Source organism: Harpia harpyja, chromosome 13 (assembly GCF_026419915.1).
Source record: "Harpia harpyja isolate bHarHar1 chromosome 13, bHarHar1 primary haplotype, whole genome shotgun sequence".
NCBI lineage: Eukaryota > Metazoa > Chordata > Aves > Accipitriformes > Accipitridae > Harpia > Harpia harpyja.
In genome coordinates, this window is record NC_068952.1 from 8,569,602 (window position 1) to 8,586,429 (window position 16,828).

Below are 16,828 nucleotides of genomic sequence, written 5' to 3' on the forward strand. Positions count from 1 at the left end.
TTTTCATGCAATTTGGCTGTAAAGAAAACAGTTACAGGTATAGTGTAGCTGACAGACAAGAGTGCCTTTTGAAAAGTGGAAACCCATTTTTTAGAATGTTTTCTATAACTCCTTATGAAAATTTCTTAAATTCACTGCTGCTTATAGCAAGTGTCACAGCACTATATGTTCCCTCAAATGGACTTTTCTAGGAAATGTACACTGTAGGAATTTTTCCATGAATGTCCTGAAGACTGACTTGCTTTGACTGAAAAACACGTTTGGTTGTTTGTTTTATATTGTTTATAAGAAAATATCTTCACCTCATAATTCACTTCAGTTTTGTATGTACTTTGGCTATAGCTGTGAAACTCACTTTTACTAAAATTTCATCTGAGTAGTTTAAACAAACACTTTTAAGACCTAAGGCTGGCCGAGTTTTTAATTGAATCAGATATGGTATAGTATCTTGAAATCTCGAGGCCAGTGAAATTTCTATTTGTGAACCTAGCTGTATTTACATACAAACATAATGTCATTACATATTAAGCTTTGGATTGTAGTTTGACCAGCAGCAAGCAAGCTATTTTGCAGAGACACAGGATGAAGTGAAAGTATTCCTTTCAGTGAAAATATGTGTTAAGACAAAAAAAGTGTTTTAAAGAGAATTAAACATAACAGCATAGTTCTCACAGCAGAGAACGTTAAGCTTATATGTAGCAAAAAGAAAGGTTTGGCATAAACTGGCTGTATTGTGCAGAGACCCAAAGCTGCTTTCTTTTTACAGTCATGTATCCTGCCTATGCAAAGTGGGTGCAGTCACACAGGGATCTTCCTATCAAGCTTAATCAGTGGTGCAATGTTGTGGTACGTCTGTACGCAATTTCTGAGTAACTGTTGTATCGTAAGTGCAGTGTAAGACAACTATTCTATGTGGACATGGCATGATGATACTGATCACAGCACACATTTCACGGCAAAAGTGTGAATGTGGTTTATGTGATTTGTTTTTCTTACTGTTTTTAATAAAACATGCTTTGTCAGTTTAAGTAGAATTCTGTGAATAGTTGACTTCTTATCTTTATTCAGAATTTTCTAATACTTATTTATAAACGTTATTTTTGACAATAATTTGACACTTTAGTGTTAATCTTGGTGTTCAATTTTTTCATTTCCCCCCCTCCAGCGTTGGGAGTTCAAACATCCCCAGCCTTTCCTTCGCACTCGTGAATTCCTTTGGCAAGAGGGTCACACAGCATTTGCAACATATGAAGAAGCAGCAGAGGAGGTAAAAAGCAAATGCACTGGTGCTTTTGCTTTCAGAAAGTTACCTTACTCCGTAGTAACACAAATCTTTTTACTAGGTGTTGCAGAGACTCACACAATCAAATTAAACAGGCGTTAAACTCAATGAAATTTATTCTTTAACCAAAATCATTTAGAACTCCAACAACATTAGTAAACCACAGGCTCAGTGATGTAAGGGGAAATTAATACTGCACAACTGACTTAAGAATTCTTAAGTTTTAGAGATGATGACCGAAAATGCACATATCACTCGCCTAAAAGATTAGGGCTCTCAACCTTGAGGAGTTTCCTTAGGCGGCATCCCAACCCAAGGGGAGAGTCCCTGACTGCAGACCTGCTGCTCCGAGGAGGACTGGCTCAATTTACCCTCTGGCGAGGCTCCGTTCATACCCTAGTCGAATCTGATCTGTGGTCATATATGGTCAACGGTCGAGAAGTTTCTTTCAACTGAAGTGTTTCATTGGCTGGGGGTCTTGCCTTTTGACCGAAGTGTGTACGTGATGGTCGTTGCTGGCCAAAATGTGTACATGACCACAGTCACCACATGGACTGGGTGACTCAACCCCCAAACCGCGACTTCTAGTTTGGGGTTTGGTTTTGGTTTGGTTTTTTTTTCCTTCGGTCAAAGAGTTTCATGTCAGGGCAGGTGTACCTGCCACACTAGGACCGCATAGAAATCTGTCTCCTTTTCTTTGGGATCCCTCATAAAAAATATCAAGTGTACTAGAACCCATTTTTTTTCTCAGATGTAACCCATGTCTGAGGCTTTAGTCTCTTCAAACAGTATGGAGAGTTTGAAGAGTGTGATTACATAAAGAATGCTTTCCTTAAAAATCTGTTTTCTTTAAAAATCTAAATAATGCGTTCACATGTTAACTGCTAGAAATTTTAACACTTCCTTTGCCCAAGACAGATGTTTCATTGAGTATCATGGCATATGTTTATTTACTTAGCAGATGTTCAGACTTCTAGGTGGAAACTAGAAGTCACTATAACCATTGGACTGGCATTTCTGCAGTGACTCTTCTTGTTTTCTGTCATAGTTTATAGTTGCTGCTATTTGATCCATAGAAAATAACAGCCAAAATTTAAAGTAATGGAAGAAATCTTATTTTTTAAAAACAGTCTTGAGAAAGTGTTAAATTTTTAAGATTTTAGACTCTGGCATATAAAAATATTTCAGGATTTAGCAAATGGCAAAATACTACGTAATTCTTAAAACAGTATGTTCATCATAGGTGATACAGATACTTGATCTCTATGCTCAAGTGTATGAAGATCTCCTAGCAATACCTGTTGTGAAAGGGAGGAAGACAGAGAAGGAGAAATTCGCTGGGGGTGATTATACAACCACTGTAGAGGCATTTATATCTGCCAGTGGAAGAGCTATCCAGGTATTTCTCTATTAGAAGAATATTTTTTTCAGTAAATACAGTAAGATGAAAGCTTTAAACTGATGCTTGATAGACTTAACTTTCCATTGAGTGAAATTTTCTGTGTGCAACTATTTCAGGGAGCAACGTCACATCATCTAGGGCAGAATTTCTCAAAGATGTTTGAAATTGTATTTGAAGATCCCAAGAAACCAGGAGAAAAACAGTTTGCTTATCAGAATTCATGGGGTATTACAACTCGAACTATTGGTGTAATGACAATGATTCATGGAGATAACATGGGATTGGTGCTCCCACCTCGAGTAGCCTGTGTTCAGGTGTGTAAAAATGCCTTAAACTACCATTTTGTTTCCTTTCCTGTCTTGGAATTCATGAGCATTTCATATCGGGCACCTGGAAGACTTAACATAGGATAGGAGCTGTCTAATTACAGAATGTGCTGTATAAAGTTATTACAAATCATTAGGGTACTTGTGGTAGACAAGCTCCCTTTAATAGTCCATCCATTTAAAATAATTTTGAATGTATCATTTAGATGAAAAGGAAAACGTATCCTTTACTTCTGCGAACTTGAAAGAAATTGCTGGGACATAGGGCCACAATATTGTTTTAAAGTATTTATAATAACTAGGAGCTAATTTTTATATAACATGAAGTACATGTCATGTTATATTGCAGGTTGTAATTATTCCCTGTGGTATCACAAATTCCCTTTCTGAAGACGACAAAGAGGCTTTATTGAAGAAATGTAATGAATATCGTAATAGGCTGCTTAGTGTTAATATCCGTGTACGGGCTGATTTAAGAGACAACTATTCACCTGGTTGGAAGTTCAACCACTGGGAACTTAAGGTACATTTCTTTCCAGGAGGTGTTTTGAAGCTTATCTGTGGGGGGTATGTATGAGGCATGTTATGTGTGCCTTGTATTTGAAGGCAAATATTTTCTTTAAATGAAGAATTGCTGCCTGCTAATCGGTGATCACTTTCATTAATAAATGAAGAAAAGATGTTTTCTGAGACTTGCTCTGTTTGCTAGGATTTGCCTGTCATTGGTGATTTTTGAACTTCCAGGTCTCCACTTTATATACCTAGAAAATGAAATTAATAGTACAGATTACTTGCATGTTTAAAAACTTGTACTAATACTTAAGTGTCTCCAGGGTCACAACAGTGCCTTCTTTGCACACAGTGGAACAGAAGATAAACCTGTACAGCATAAACAAAGAAAGGAACAATTTTTTTTGTTTCAAAATGAACATGTTCCCCTCACAGAGTAGTCGAGAGGAACAGTTCTGATTCATCAAATATAAGAGGCTTTTGTAAAACAAAAATAATGAACAGAATGAAACAATGGTAATTAGAAATTTAATAATGTATTGAGTGATGTTATGGGATCATATTTTTGTTCTGAAATTGAAATTAGTTTCAATATGTTAATTTTCAGTGTAAGATGCTAGAAGCTCCCTGAGTTGTTGAAAGTTCCCATTGTGTCCAAGTTCTCTTCCTTCTGTGTAACCTTTTATTTTTTTTAAATGAAGCTCTAATACCATGAATCCATGTTGGGAGACTTTTTAAATAAAATTAGGTTTATCAAGGAGGCACAGCATAGGGCAAACTTGATGTTTTTTATAAATTCTACTAATGTGTCCAGCTTAATACATAAACCGCATCTTCAGGCTGATTGCAGGCAAAGTGCACTCATTTTACTGAGTACTGATAAGGAATTTCATAGGGTAAAAAAAATACAAGGGTAGTGGAGTAAGAAATACAAGAATAAACTGGAAAGTATTTTGCCCTATATACTTTTCAGCTTAGCAGATTTCTGATATTACGTCCAAAAACAACCAAATCATTGGTACTTGTTTTATGACGTTTGGTATTAGTTCCATTGCTTTTTCTTAGGAAGTCTTCCTACATGACCATTAGGCATCCTTCTTTCACTGGAAAGTAGTATTACAATTAGAAATACTAGATACTTTCTGCTGAGTTTTAATTATGGAGACAGCTTTTTTGTGTGTCATAAACTAGAATGTGCAGTTTAAATTGCTTGTTAATAACAGTTTTGAATAGCTTTTTATGTAGCTTTGCAGTAGGAGTAGATATTTCACCCTTCAGACAGATTTTACTAAATTATTCATCTTTTTAGCATAAATAAGGGGGGGCGGGGGGGGCATATAGGGAGTCATTTGGAAGCTGTGAACTTCAAGAGATTCCAGAGCACAAAATGCATGGAAAGCTTGCGTAAACGCCACTGATTGTCCTGTTCATTTGTTGAACACTTTAGAATGTTTTTAGGTTTTAGCTTTTTAGCTTACTGATTAGATATCCCTTGAGAAAAAAAAAAAAACCAAAAAACAACAAAACCACTCACCAAAATACATTCGTACTTACTCTATTCATTTCCTGTGAAAGACTGTGTACATCTTGGGACACATGTTAGCAGGATGTAGAGAAAATAAATTAGACTCAGCAGACTCTTAACTGACTAGTAAAATGGAAACTTTGTCTGATGGTATATGGGAGATGAGAAATTACATGGTTCTTCTCACCAAAATTTATGAAGCATAAAAGCTTTACATAAATAAAGGAACTATCTGTTTGTAGTCAAATATTCTATGCAAATAATGTTGATATTAGGGCTGTATTTAACAGAACTTTTGCTATTTGCTGTTCATAGAGTTCAACGTGTTCTATAAAAACAATTAAAAGGTGTTATTGGATGAACTAGAACATTAAAATGACTATTGAATCATTCAGACTTTAAAAATCTGATTTGCACTATCTGGGATAACTGTCTTAGTGTAGTTTCAGTTGTGCTTTAACTGTCTTAGTATTACTTGCATGTTGGCACAGATGCAGTCTCCAAGCTAGTGAATCAAGGTTGGAGCAAGGTATAATGCACAAATGAAGAGAGTGTGGATGGGAAAGACAGAAATGCATAAAAGCAGTGGAATGTATGCTGATTTTTTTTCAAAGAAACTTAATGTGTAAAGGGATTCCATATTAAGACTGGGCTTCAGGGAAAAAAAAAGAGAGAGAGAGAGAGAAAACTAACTCTTCTGAGAATGACTTATTTATCACAACTTCTAACTTTTTTTAATGAAGGGTGTTCCAGTCAGGGTTGAAGTGGGACCACGAGACATGAAGAGCCAACAGTTTGTAGCTGTTAGAAGAGACACAGGACAGAAGCTGACCTTTTCTGAACATGAAGCAGAAGAGCGACTGAAGCAGATTTTGGAGGAGATCCATGCTAACCTTTACAACAGGTAAATTGAGAGGTACAGTAAATGGTTGTGTTAATCACAGATGCCCTTTACCTGTCAGAAGAATTTCTCACATTATTGGTCCATCTGTGGAGAAAGACAGGTTAGGCCCATCTTTCTGTTTGTGACATTTCTGCCTCTGAAACTTGTTCACATACAGTGATAGAAGTTTCCTATTGTGCTCATGAAACACAATTTTAAAAGTTGTGAACTTATTTTAAAAAATACTTCCGTGAATTCATGTGAAGTATTAATAAACAAACACACCATAAATAGTTCATGGGATAATAATGCACAGGATTCACTCCTGAAAGATGCTTTTGGTAGGGAATTTTGAAAGATAGAAAGTTGTCCAAGAAATTTCAGTAGTTGAAGTTCTATATTCAGAAGTGTATTTTAAGACCCTATTTCCTATTGACTTTCATAGGACTGTTTTCTTATAAGCAGTCAAATGCTTTTGGAATTGTTATTTGCACTTATTGCATATGCCAAAATCCCTTGCATGTCTGTCATTGCAAATTGTTGTTCGTAAGTACACTGAGAAAGAACAGGGTGCTGATCCAGCACCACGGCAGATGAGTTTCCTACTTTCTTCTGTGGTGATCAAAGTTGCTTACAAGCTGAATATTTTTACATAGTTAAAAAGCATTTTGCTATTTAGATTTAGAACATAATTAAAAAAGAAAAATCTACATCTATAGTACTTATCTGTTTCTATCTACAGGTGATCAGTGTTGAACTGACATGCACAACAGTGTGAATTAACATGGTGAAATGTGCAGCAACCTGGAGAACACCCCATCAGCAATTAATCAAAATTTTGTCTGAGGGCAGAACTGGTAGAAAGACATAACCTGATTAGGAAGATTTGAATGAATATATAGCTTCTCTTGTAACTTTTTGTTTTGACTGACTCTGAAAACTTAGTTCATTTAGCCAGTGAGGTTATGTGCATAAATCTGCCCTGACCAAATTTTTTTTTCTATTTTCTTAGAGCTTCTGAGGACCTAAAAAGTCATATGGTAGTGGCCAATACCATGGAGGACTTTCAAAAAGAGCTTGATTCAGGAAAGGTAAGGAAATTTACTTCATTCTGTCCCAGTAAGTGCCTTCACACACTTTCTGTCCCTTACAAATAATCAGGGGCTAGAAATTTCAAAGCTTATATATAAATACTGTTGTGGTTTTCATGGAACTCTCCCCTCATGAGCAGATGAAACCTCTCCTGTAGGGCTGCACAAAAATAAATTAGCTTTCCCAAAATTTGTGATACACATTGCTTTCTTCTTTTGCTAAAATACCGTATTTACTAAATACGGTGTTTCAGGCTACCACCATTCAAAATTTAGTCCTATGCTAGAGGTGACAGGGTGTCTTGAAGAAGTGACTGACAATGCTGCAGTTTGGTAATTTCCATTTAAGTGTTACATTTTTATCAGAAAATGCTTTTCAGAGAGATTAATGTGAGTATTTTATTCAGATTAAGATAAACTTACTGTTATTATTCTAATGCAAACAGTGAAAAACCTTGTCAAATCTTGTAATAGGGTCCAAGTAAGAGTTTAAAGTACATGCTGTTTACGTCAAAGAAGTTTTACCTTTATGACCTGAGTAGAAGCCATTGGGTTCATTGAGAATTGCTGCAAGTCAGAAACCTCCTTGGGTTGGTAGTAAGAATAACCCAGAATGTGGTTGACTGAGCTCTACTGATCCAGAGATCTGTGAAAAATTCAAAGTTCTGGCCAAGTATTTGAAGTTTAGATGAGAGATTAAGTCTTTGGTAGAGAATTGAGCTGCTGCTTCTTTTTCAGAGATCCACTGAGAGAAGTTCTTAACCCTGAAATTCTGTCACAAACCTCAGCTAGTGAAATTGTTCATGTATTTAGATTAATGTGTTCAAGCAGTAGGATCCCCAGGATCAATCATTAAGGCTATGTATTTTATAAAGCGAGATGGGGAGGGGGGTCTGTACCAATTAGATCTACTCTGAAAATTTCAAAATTTCTGATGGAAAATACACAAGTGCCAAGAATTCATATTACTTTTGTTAACTTCAGAAATAGTTTAAAGAGATTTCAAGATGTGCCATCACGTATCTTTCACTTCTGAATTAAACAAGCACTCTGAAACTACGCTCGACTGTCTTCAAGACAAAGAAACAGTTTAGGAAGACATAAGCTCTTAAAAAAATCTTAAGAGATGCAGTAGTCAAGCTCATTCCAAGAGCAGGAATGGAATGTGAAGCTAATTCTGTATTTGTACGTGCACGTAAATTATTATCCTTTAATTTTGATGAAATACTATAGAACTCCCTTTCTTCTCTTCCTACTGCAGAGGTTCCAGATGATACCCTCTGCCTATGGAGAGGGTAAAATGCCTGGTCTTCAATGTCCAACACTCACTGTTGTGTATAGCTGGATTCTAGAGAGGCTCAAGATAATTAAACTATTTGTATTATGTTTAGAACTCTAATATAATCTAGTTTATAATGTATTTAAACTTGGAAATGTGAACAAATATTTTTACATTCCAAGTTGGATACTTGCATCAGTTTGGTACTTAGTTAATATAAAATTATTATAATTGGTGTATCTGAATTGAAAAAAATGACATATGTCATTTTATGACTTGTTTCACTCTCTACCTATATATGTTGTATGTACAAAATTTTATAGCATATGTATTCTGTAATTTCTTGATATTACAGTATGTTAGCACTGACTACTGTTTAAGAAGAAAATTTGTAAGCTGAAGTACTCCTGCTTAATTCCTGTTGCTGTTTTCCCCTTACTATAATTGCAGTGTAGACTATTAGCTCTTTAAAACTGCAGACTGCTTCTGTGTTCTTTTAAGTTGCATGCAAAGTTTAGTTGAAACTCTAAGAATAATTGCACAGGTATTTAAAGAAAGTTTCATTTAACTAACAAAAGATTAATGTAAAAACAGTATAATAAAGTGGTAATAGTTGCTTTTTTCAGTTGCAAGAAAGTGAAGCTATAAAGCGAAGTCTAATAAAGGTATGTTCCAGTTCAAGGCAAATTGAGAATTTTGCACTATGAATGCACATTTGACGAAAGAAAGATACAGATGAGCAAACCTTATTCACAGTTTGGATAGAATTAAAATGACTGTGAAGGCTGAATTTAGTAGCTGTTGTTGCCCTCAGCTATTAGCATTACATGAGTGTTCAAATGTTTGTAGGGGGTCTCTACTACTTTTTAGTAGTAAACAGAATTTTCACTGTGAAAGTCCATTAAAAACTAAAAAAATAAGTAAAATGGAATATAAAACTTGTAGCAATATAAAACTATATATTGCTACAATAAGTAAGAGTAGTACTGAGAAGAATGTATGAGATTATCATTTCAACTTTACTTTCTCAATTTTCTTCAGTTAAGCTAACTGAAGGAAACAGGAGGAAAATATGCACCGCTTCCCCCCGCCCCCAAGAAAAATGTGCTGTTGGCGATTCTGTTTTCTTAAAATAAGTATGTCCTTGTCTTGCTTAGAAAATAAGAAAATTCATAGTAATGGAATTAAAATCAAAACTTCATTAGGAAAGCACTGTCTTGCAGTATATAAGCAAGCATTTGTTCTGCAGTTTGAAAGTTTTAAACTTTTACTGAAAACCAGAGTATTTCAGGAGAAAACGGTATTTATACTTTCCACAGATGGAAGATATATTGGATTAAAAAAAAAAATAAAATCACCACCCTGACTTGATTTAAATGCTGCTTTGAGTTTGTGTAGGTTTTTCCATGCTGCGCTATGGAGGGATGACTGTGCTTATCTATTTCTCTGATGAGAAAGAGCTATTAAAATTTAATTGTAGCAATTGGAACTTTTCCCACTTTGAGTGTATATGAGATCTTAAGATTTAGGAATACTCCAGAGACAAGGATGGTTTTTTTAGATGTATAACTGTTTGGGTTTTGTGTTTTTTTTTTCTCTTCCCCCCCTCTTGTCCCCTTCAGATTGTACAAATCCCTTTTTGTGGGGAAATTGAGTGCGAGGATTGGATCAAGAAGACCACTGCCAGGTAAAATATAACTGAACTGGAGAGTGTCTACCAAGATCAAAATCAAAATGTTTTGAATATAAAACAGGAATGTAAGATGCCTCTGGGTATAACACTGATGTACAGTCCTCACCCTTGACTGTTGCTGTCCTGCATAGTTCAATATGTTTACTCCCTTTAGTTCTGAAACTTTCAGACTAATCTGTGTGCTTTTGAGATTTTATGTATAATACGCTTTATTGCACCTTTACTTTTAAATAAGAGTATTTATTTATGAGTATGCTTTTATTTCAGGGATCAAGATCTTGAGCCTGGCGCCCCCTCCATGGGAGCAAAAAGCCTCTGCATACCTTTTCAGCCTCTCCGTGAACTACAGTGTGGGGCAAGATGTGTCTGCGGCAAAAACCCTGCCAAGTTTTACACCCTATTTGGTCGTAGTTACTAAATTACTAGTGAAAGCACCTTCTCCTTTATCTGTGGATGAACTTTTTTTAATAAGACTGAAATAGCCCCCAAACTTAATCAGTTTTGCGACTTTTTAAATGATTCAAAAAACAAAGCCATAAACCATAGAACCCCCCCAGTTGTCAGTCTTAGGCTAGCAGTAATTCACAGACTTTTCTGTAAACATCTCTAATAATAAACATGTATCGTGAGCTCTAATATGCTTTGGGTTTTTTTTCTGTGTTGCTCAATGGGGAGGATAGGTATCTTTTGCTCATGCCTTTTTTCTGTTTTGGTGCATATTTTTTCTTGTACATTGAGAAAATGCCTGAAAGATTGGAGAGAATATCATAAACACTCTACAGCATAGTTTAGTGTGCTGACATAAACTTTATAGGTAAAACATCTGCTTTTAATTTTGCCTTCAAATTTTTCAATTTTCAGTACAGACTTGCTGCTAACTTGTAGGTGTGGTGAATGCTACCCTTTTTGAAAAATCCTTCTGGAGCCAGGTTTTCAGGAGATATTTTCACCCCATTGTAAAACAAGTTTGAAAGGCTATCTTAGATTAAATGCCACGTTGTTAGCAAGATGCAGGTGAATGCCATTTCTGGCAGATATTTTGCAAAGCCCTGTTTCTCTTATCTTTTAAACTGGCATTTATAGCTTTCTCAGTGATACTGCAATGAGTAATGCAAAAGCAATCTGAAGAGAGGTATTTTCAACGCTAAAGATTTTAGGCTGTGGTTATATCTATAACATGTTTCATAAAACCCTTTTGCTTTTCATGCACTTACTATGTGTTGCTTTAGCAGAGAAAGCTGGATATTGCAGAGTTGCAGAATTATTTTAAAAATAAAATTACTTCCACTCTGAGCATAGGATTGACTTTCAAAAAAAAAAAAAATAGCCCTGGCACAAAATAACTTTTGGATGACATATGCTTAATTTGTTACTTTTTTCTCTCGTATGTTTGAAGGCTGTCTTTTCTGTCCCTGAAAAGAGTTGAGTCAAAACTTAGCAATTAAAAAGTTGGACCAGGTGAGATCCTCCCCAAACTCTTCCTGGGACAATACTACATAGCTGCCTGTTTCTAAAACCCTATTTTTATGTAGCATCAATAGTCTAAAAGTCTTAAGTATACAGGAGACTTAAAGTGCTATTCCCAGATCTTCACACTTCTTTGCTTTTCAAAAGCATGCAAAATGTTTGCTTTTGCCTAGATTCCTGTGGTCAGCCTTCCTAGCCAAAATTTTGAATATTAAATTTGAACCAGTGGCCTGTCCAGTTTAGGATCATGCATCTTGTGATAATACCCCAGTTTTTCACAGAGAAATGCAAAAATGATTAAGTATTTCAGAATAGCTTGCTCAGAGTGCTTGAGCACTTGGAAATTCTCTGAAATATTCCTTGGATGATGGTTAGTCCTGAAGGGTTTGCTTCAGTTGCATCTTAAAATCATCTATCTTGCATTCATCTGTCTAGATGTTTTCCCACTATATAGATAACATGTCAGGGGTAGTCATGAGCAAAGGATTTGGGGAACGATATGTCAGTGCACACATTCATCTTTCGTTTTCAGTTGACATGCCAGAAGAGTGGCCCTCAGGTCTTTCTATCCTGGTATGCTGTATGTAACACTGACTGGAATTATACTTTGAGAAAGAGCGTAAGTACTAATACCAGAGTGATGTTTTCCAAGCCTCAAGTGATGGGTAACTAAGACTGGTCTTCAGAGGTATTGCAACCTTATCAATTTGAACAAACAGCCAACCTTCAACCACTTGACTGGATCAAATGAGTAAACATGTTGACAACACTGTTCTTAGAAATTAGTTGCTCTCAACTTACAAATGGGTTTGTTTGAAGCCAGAGATTTCACAGAAGGCCAGCACTTTTTTTCTCGCTCCCCCGCCCCTTTCTTTTCCCAGCATGTTTATTCCTGATAATTGTAGGTCTTGGAAGTGTCTGGAATGTGGATGACTCACCTGCAGATCTCTGTGGTGATCTTCCACAGAGAGGCTAATGCCTGCCTGGGAGAGACAAGTCCATGTCAAGTATCCTTTCACCAGAAGCACAATCTGAGCCATCTGTAGAGCATTAAAGAAACATCCATACTCTTAATTATACTAGTATGAAAACTTTCAGACTCTTAGTAGATTGTGTCTGCTAGAAAATAAGTATATGACTCAAAATAACCCACTACAGTTGATTAAATGATACTGCTTTGTGTTTATAATAGAACTGCAAATCTCTTGGTGTTCCTTAGTTCTTACAGTTGTATACCGATAAATTTGGGTTAAATAGCATAGTAAGGTGGGATGTAGGGGAACTGCCTTAAAATGGTGCTGCTCCTTATTGACAAAATAGAGCATACTTGAGCATTTTGGCTCTGCTGCATAGGGAATGCTACATTTAGCTCTTGCTTTGGGAATGGAAACCTTGTGTAAGGCAGGACTTTTGAGAGCTCTGAAGTTTGACCTTGGTCTGTTCCCATTGAAAGGAGAATAACTCTTGAAAAAAAAATTCTCACTTTTCATGCTCTGTAGTTCAGATAATAAAATAATTAAGTAGTTGAAAATTACTTTAATACAAGAAGGAAGAAAACACCATAGAAATAGCTGGAATAGAAGTAGTAACACAGGTGGGAGATGATGAAGAGGAAGAAGAGCAAGTACCAGTTTCAGTGTTGTAATTAGTTCTACTAATTCATCCTGCTAGGGCTAGTGGTCGTCTTAAAATGGCAGGGGGAGGTGGCGGGGGCAGAAACCCTCAAAAGTTGCAGCTGCAGTGTGTAGATAGAAAAATGACCAAATGTTAAAAATTACATCTGTTGGCAGGCAAGGCTTCTAACAAACTGGACTTTAAACATAAATATTTTGGCTGTTGAAACCCTGTGAGCAAAAAAATAAATGAAAATTAGGGGTGGGTATTTGAGTTTTTAACCTAAAGTTAATTCACCTTGGAAAGTCTAAGGCCAGCAGGGACAGCTGGTCAGTTCAGGTTATCAGTATTTTTATCTTATCTCTCTATGGCTGTACCACATGTAATTTCCTTCCGTTTTATCTTGTAACTAACTGTGTATGTATAAGTATACAGATGGGCATTTCAAACAAAAACTGGATCATAAACTTTTCAAGGAAGGCACCTGGTCTTGTCATCCATATTTCCTAGTGTGCTATTAGCAGCTAGGTTTCCTTCACTGTGGTTTGTGAGTGTGCATAAACTATGTGTATGCTTAAGAGCTCAACAGGTACTACAGTGAGTGACAAAAAATGTTACTGCGTCGGGTTCTTACTGTGCTCCAGAATGGCACCAAGTACAAGCTAGGACTTCTGCAGCTCTTATTTCCCCCTTAACTTCTGGTTGTGCTTTCCCCAAATCTCTTCCTTGCAAGCGTATGAGGATTACTTTGGGATTTTGAGATAGGCAGGGTTTTCTAAATGGGAAATAAACAATGCGCTTTGGGTTTATTGTTAAGGCTCAGCTTCCATGTCTACTGGCTGCATATTTAGAAAATGGCCTCCAACTTTGCTCCATTTCCACGGGCAATGTTAAAATGTGCTAAAAGTACAAGCTGTTGAGAACTCTAGGTTGCTAAAATGGAAGATTAATTCAGTTGTCTTTGAAACTTGCTTTATGGACAACATGTTCAACGATCCTCACAGGCAGTTCACGTTTACCGTGTTCTTAAAAATAACATCCAGCCAACATGGATTTCAAATGTCGTCTTCTACAGGCATGTAGTAGTATTTTCTCACTATTAAAGTTACTGGCAACAGAAATGGCTGAAACATACATCAGAGGAGAGTTTTATGCAAAAGAAATGCCTTCTCTAGCTGCTTAAAATTCCGAGCCACCTTCTTATGCTCTCCTGTCTGGGCCTTACTCAGTTTTTTTTAGGACAGTGCCATTGGGCAGAGTAGCAAGTGCTGGTGCTCCTAGTAGTCTCCCTTGGTTTATTTTTGGTTTTGTAGGAAAAAAAAAAAAGCCTCCTGAGGTGGAACCCCTGCAGGACTAGAGCCTTCAGGCTGCATTCACATGACAAATCTTGCTAAACTGCCCTTTAAACTGATTTATTGCTTTACTGCTTCCTATAAAAGTGGCTCCCACACCACGTGTGAGCAGCACTGACAGGTGAAGGGCAGAATCGCAGGCAGCGAGCTGCTCCTCACACAGCTCTTGTCTTGCAGAACCTCAGAGTAAGGGGAAGAGAGCAGCAGAAATGGGCCGCTACTCGGGCAGGAGCAGCAGGCTCATCCTCATGTGCATGGTGAGCCTTGTGCTTTTTGCTGTTGAGATCTCAATAGCCTATGTTGGCAATTCTCTTTCCTTAGCTTCAGATGCCTTTGCTGTTCTCTCTCACTTGATCTCCATGATCATAGGTTTGTTCAGCGTTAGGTTCAGTTGTATCAGATGGCACAAGGCTAACACTTACGGCTTCAGCCGGGCAGATGTGCTGGGAGCTTTTGGCAACTCTGTTTTTGCCACTGCTCTGATGTTTAGCATCTTTGTTGAGGCAATCAAGAGGTTTATCAATCCTCAGAAGACTGAGAAAGCACTGCTCGTCCTCGTTGTCGGGATTGCAGGTCTGCTCTTCAATGTGTTCAACTATGTTATCTTCATGGACTGCTGTTATTGTCGTGCACCCCAAGAAGACATGGAAACAGGTAAATAACCTAATGCGGTTGCTCGATGTTCCCAGCCCTCTATGCTTCTGCTTAATGACTTTTCTAGAGACTATTTACTGCTTCCCTGAGATGGGCGAGTAAAACATTGTTTTCTTCATTCTGTTGTTAGCAAGGGTAATGGATTTTATGCCTGTACCCATACATGTTTCCAGCTATCACCACATGTGTTTTTCAGTGGGTAACCTGTAATAAGCAGTGTGTGCATTGACTTTCTAAAGCGTACAGTGATCTACAAAAGAAATTTTCTCGCTAATCTACTGGCTGGCCAAACACGGGACAAAGTGTTCTACCACCCTAAGGAGATACTTATTAGGAAATACCTAATACTGAAATACTAGTCATCCACAATCTCCACTCTCCATGCTTTAGTAATTCTGCTGTAATTTTTGTCTAGGACGTGGTTATCTTTTGAGAAGTGCTCACAGTTTGTATGAGACAAAAGAACAGGTAAGGGCAAAAGGAGAGTCTCGGCCTTCCTTGATTTGGGGGTAAAAACTGTTTTGAGAATATTTGGATGCTGACTGAAAAACTTGTGAATACGGAGCTGAAGTGTTCTTTGTGGGTGTTTGTTAACCTGTGCTTGGGAGACCATGCAGGGGAGAAACAGGGATACTCTGCTACATAAATCTTTTGCAGGAGGTTCTGTTGAGTGCACAGAGGTTTAGCCTTTCAGTTTATTTTTCTTAGCATAGGATTTTTAAATTTCTACATTTGGGAGGAGGGATGGGGGCTGGTTTTTTATTCCTGCAGAAACTATCTTACTTTATTTGACATAAAATACACACAAGTTCTCTTTCTCTCTCTCTGTATGTATATATATACACATACAAGCATATTTCTTAAAAATAGAAATATTTCAGTTGGGATAGGAACCAGACATTTGTGAAGTGCTAACTGGACATCCTGGGGGGAAAGCTCAGAGAACCTGTCTAATAAAGCAGCTGCTGTTATGTACTGCCCTAGGTGAGGTAAGGTAAGTCTTGTATTTTACTTTCAGGCTGGACAGGGCTTTGGAGCTAGATACTAAAAGTTTGTTAGTTTACATATCAGTGTTCAGTGTGGTTTCTGTAGGACTTAAAGTGGAAAAGATTTCTGTTCATCATTAAAGGTACCTCCAGACAATATTGAAGCTTTAACTTTACTGGTGTGTGACACTAAAACCAGATCCACAACTTATTTTGCTGCCTGTTTGATTAGATGCCGAAGCGTTTAAAATTTGAGCTGCTCTTAGACTAAAGTTGTGGTGGTACGTAATTAATAGGGGAAGTTAATGGGCTTTTATGTTAGGAACTGTCAGCGATTCCTGACATAGTCTCTGTTTATGATGGCTTCTTGGAAGTCAGCTTCCAAAGTTGTGCCTCTGGGTGAAGTCGGGGAGGAGGAACACATACATCAGCCCTTAAAACCAAAGGCAGAGAGTGTCAGGCAGTTTGGGAATTAACTGAAATTAATGGCAACTGCGTAGGTAAATGCCATTCTTGCTGAATTTCCAGGATCCTGTTCCTAACAACTCTCTGGGACAACACAACCATCCCTCCCTCTCCTACAGACTCATGTCCAAATACCTGGCAACCCCACTTTGCTTTCAACTGAATTTCAGTTGCATAAGCCAGGGATGAGTTTTGTACCATCCCATAAACACAGTGTGTGGATTTGTCGGTGGTTTTGCCTCTCTATTTCTGGTATGGTGAACCTTCTCTGCTTGTGGTAATGCCTACAGGCAAGACAG

General features: G+C 37.2%; 1 protein-coding gene across 6 annotated transcripts in view; it reads left to right on the forward strand.

Moving 5' to 3' along the window:
- Positions 1-10,627, forward strand: part of EPRS1 (glutamyl-prolyl-tRNA synthetase 1) — a 41,287-nt gene extending 30,660 nt beyond the window's left edge. For all 6 annotated transcript variants that reach the window (XM_052805304.1, XM_052805306.1, XM_052805308.1 and 3 more), the window contains 9 exons: positions 767-846; positions 1,166-1,267; positions 2,526-2,681; positions 2,801-2,998; positions 3,360-3,533; positions 5,789-5,949; positions 6,941-7,019; positions 9,921-9,985; positions 10,259-10,627. In XM_052805304.1, coding sequence (XP_052661264.1) covers positions 767-846; positions 1,166-1,267; positions 2,526-2,681; positions 2,801-2,998; positions 3,360-3,533; positions 5,789-5,949; positions 6,941-7,019; positions 9,921-9,985; positions 10,259-10,409 — 1,166 coding nt within the window. In that variant the 3' untranslated portion in view covers positions 10,410-10,627. The remainder of the gene's footprint in view (positions 1-766; positions 847-1,165; positions 1,268-2,525; positions 2,682-2,800; positions 2,999-3,359; positions 3,534-5,788; positions 5,950-6,940; positions 7,020-9,920; positions 9,986-10,258) is intronic.
- The last annotated feature ends 6,201 nt before the right edge of the window (positions 10,628-16,828 follow it).